Source organism: Propithecus coquereli, unplaced genomic scaffold (genome assembly GCF_000956105.1).
Source record: "Propithecus coquereli isolate 6110/MARCELLA unplaced genomic scaffold, Pcoq_1.0 Scaffold349, whole genome shotgun sequence".
Taxonomy (NCBI): Eukaryota; Metazoa; Chordata; class Mammalia; order Primates; family Indriidae; genus Propithecus; species Propithecus coquereli.
The window spans coordinates 663,170-666,358 of record NW_012149163.1 but is presented as its reverse complement, the minus strand read 5'-3'; the positions used below and the strand labels follow the sequence as shown (position 1 = coordinate 666,358).

The window sequence follows — 3,189 nt, the reverse complement described above, 5'->3', positions numbered from 1 at the left end:
TTTTCTAGATATTTTTAATTGTCCGATTAATTTCTTTCTATTTTTAGTAGAGACGCGGTCTCGCTCTTGCTCGGGCTGGTCTCGAACTCCTGAGCTCAAACAATCTGCCCGCCTCGGCCTCCCAAAGTGCTAGGATTATAGGCGTGAGCCACCGCGCCCGGCCAGAATGCATCTTTTTTTAATTTTTATTAACATTCCTAAGGTAGGATTCTGTTATATAGCTAGATTCAAGCTGTATTCATGTTATATCAAATTTATAAGGATGCCGAGTAAAGTTACAGATTGAAAAATGGAGTGGAAGAGGAAAAAAGCATCTAGCAAAATTTATCAGGACAAAAAGTACCTGTCTCCTAAAAAATTACCACACATAAGAGTCAATGATGAAATAAAAATGTTCAGAGAAGACTTGGCCCAAATGCTTATTAAGCTCATATAAGACATTTTATCACTATCCATATGCTTTAGAAAATATGAAAGGTCAGATTAAGGTCTTCAACAAAAAGAAGCATGAAAGAAATTACAAACCAATGCAGGGTGTTACAAGGGAAAACAAGGACGACATCAGTTATAGAGGCTCCCTGCCAGTTCAGATGACTGTCATTATTTCACCAGTTATTAAAAACTCATATAAAATGTATATTTTTGTATCAGATTATATGTTATGTTTGTATTCTTATATTTACATACAACATTTAAAAATCACTCTTTTCCCCCAATCTTTTACTTAACAACTATTTATGTCTTTTCTTACCTCTTGTGTTAATTTTGGTATGGACTTCGAGCAGGGGATCACTTGAGACCATACAGGGCCACCAAGGATAGGTTCCCACCTTGGACCAAACAAGATCACCGACCTGGAACTTAACACCAGTAGACACTTCCGTTGTTGGAACAGAAGATAGTATTGGCTGAACCTACAGGAAAAGGTCACAAAAATTCACAGAAATTTCAAAAATGAGACTATGTACAAAGTATATTAAAAATGCTAACAACGTAAAATTTATCTTCAATTATACTTTTCTCCGATAACTGCTATCTGAAACTAGCAAAAGGGAAGTAGGAAAAAAATTAATAAGCCCTACCCCAAATACTGAAAATAGGATTAGTGGTTTCTGTTGCCAAATTATTGATAAGTCATCTTGAGAATACACATGATCAATTAAAAAAATGGCCATATTTTTAAAAAGGAAAATAATTCACTGAAAATAGCTACCTTGTAAATCAGTTCCGAGATTTATTTCAGTATAATTTCTGAAATAAAGTAGTACGGAACTGTAATCACACAATGTGTTGCAATTTAAGCACTGTTTCACCTTCTTACACCATATATTTATTTATTGTATCTGTCTTAGAGACAGGGTCTCGCTCTGTCACCTAGGCTGGAAGGCAGTGGTAAGATTTTCTTAATAGCTCACTGCAGCATCGAATTCATGGGCTCAAGCAATACTCCTGCCTCAGCCTCCTGAATAGCTGGGACCATAGGCACATGCCACCGTGTCTGGCTAATTTTTCTTATGTTTTGTAGAGATGAGGGTCTCGCTATGTTGCCCAGGCTGGTCCCAAACTCCTGGCCATAAGCGATCTTCCTACCTCAGCCTCCCAAGGTGCTGAGATTACAGGTGTGAGTCACTGCACCTGGTCCATCTTACACTATACTTGGTTAGACAATATTCAATAAAGCAACTCACCGGGGCTTCTTCTTTTAGTACTGGGTCTTCTCTTGGTTTTTCTGCTACAGTGTCAACCCTTTCATTTGGTCTCTAGGGGAAAAGGTATAGGTGAATAGAATAAAATGGCAGTAAACCAAAGAACAATGACATATAGAAAAATAATCAAAGAAAACTAAGTACCAAAGAGAATAAAGGACAATTATTAACTGAACAATGTAAATAGTGAGAATGCAATGTACTCAATACATAATGCTATGTTTCATTCCACATCATAGCTGTATCTCCTACTCTTTCTTTTTTTTTGAGATAGGGTCTTGCTCTGTCACCCAGGCTGTGGTACAGTGGTGTCATCATGGCTCACTGCAACCTTAAACTCCTGGCTTCGAGAAATCCTCCCACCTCAGCCTCCCAAATTGCTAGGATTACAGGCATAAGCACCGCATCCAGTTTTCTATTTCTTGCTTTATTACTTTTAAAACTTAATTTCTAATTAAATTGGCATTATTTTTTTTTTTTACCTATCAGATTACAGAAAAAATGGGCACTCCGAGATTACTAGTAAGATGCAACTTGGAACTTTTCTGGAAAGCAATTTGGCAATATGTATGAAAAGCTTTAAATTTTCAGACTCTGACCCAGCAAATCCACTTGTAAGAATGTATACTGAAAAAGCACTGAGAGAGGTGAAAAATGTATATACGTACGATGATATGCATACCAGTACTACTTACAGGAGCAAAGTAGTAGAAACAATCTATGTGCCCCAAAATGTAGAATTAGTTAAATAAATTACAGTGTAAATAAATAGAATAATATACACATATTTTTAAATAACATTACTTATACTGTTATTTGAAAACACCAAATTGCAAAGCAGTTTGAATAGTATAATTCCAGTCTTGGAAAAATAATTTTTCTTATGTGCATAGAAAAAAAGACTACTTCCAGGATATAAGGTTACCACCAGGTGATGAAATAAATAAAAATTTTTTGGTGCCTTTCTGTATTTGTCAAACTATCTATAATAAACATTACATTACTTTTTAAATCATAAACCCCACAAGTATGTTATTTTAAGAAACTAATTTCTACAATTCTTTGGGGAGGCAATTCAGAAGTACTCATGAAAATTCAAAATATGTATACTCTTCAATCTAGCAATAACATTTTAGAAACTTATCCTACAGAAATACACAAAATGAGAAAATCTAAGCAGAGGAATTGTCCCTACAGTATTATTTCATATCAGTAGTCTATACATCTATCAACATCTTCTGACTTTTTATTTTAAAATAGTTTATATGTGCCTTGAAAATATTTGGTACAATGGAAACCAAACTGATAACAGTAATTATCCTTGGGAAGGAGTGTAGGAAAACAATGGAGGAAGATCTCCTATACTTTTTAGTATCTGTATTTTCTGTAAAAAGCAACTTCCTTCTATAATTTAAAAGATTTTTAAAATTTCTCACTTGTCAGAGAACAGAATTTAATTTAGATGGTTTAAAAAAGAGAGTAT

General features: G+C 34.6%; 1 protein-coding gene across 1 annotated transcript in view; it reads right to left on the bottom strand.

The window, feature by feature from the left end:
• The window catches only part of WHSC1L1 (Wolf-Hirschhorn syndrome candidate 1-like 1), a 135,354-nt gene that overhangs the window by 73,087 nt on the left and 59,078 nt on the right, over positions 1-3,189 (bottom strand). The window contains exons 3-5 of the mRNA XM_012651087.1: positions 1,689-1,760; positions 733-914; positions 450-459 (exon numbers count right to left, since the gene is read on the bottom strand). Coding sequence (XP_012506541.1) covers positions 450-459; positions 733-914; positions 1,689-1,760 — 264 coding nt within the window. The remainder of the gene's footprint in view (positions 1-449; positions 460-732; positions 915-1,688; positions 1,761-3,189) is intronic.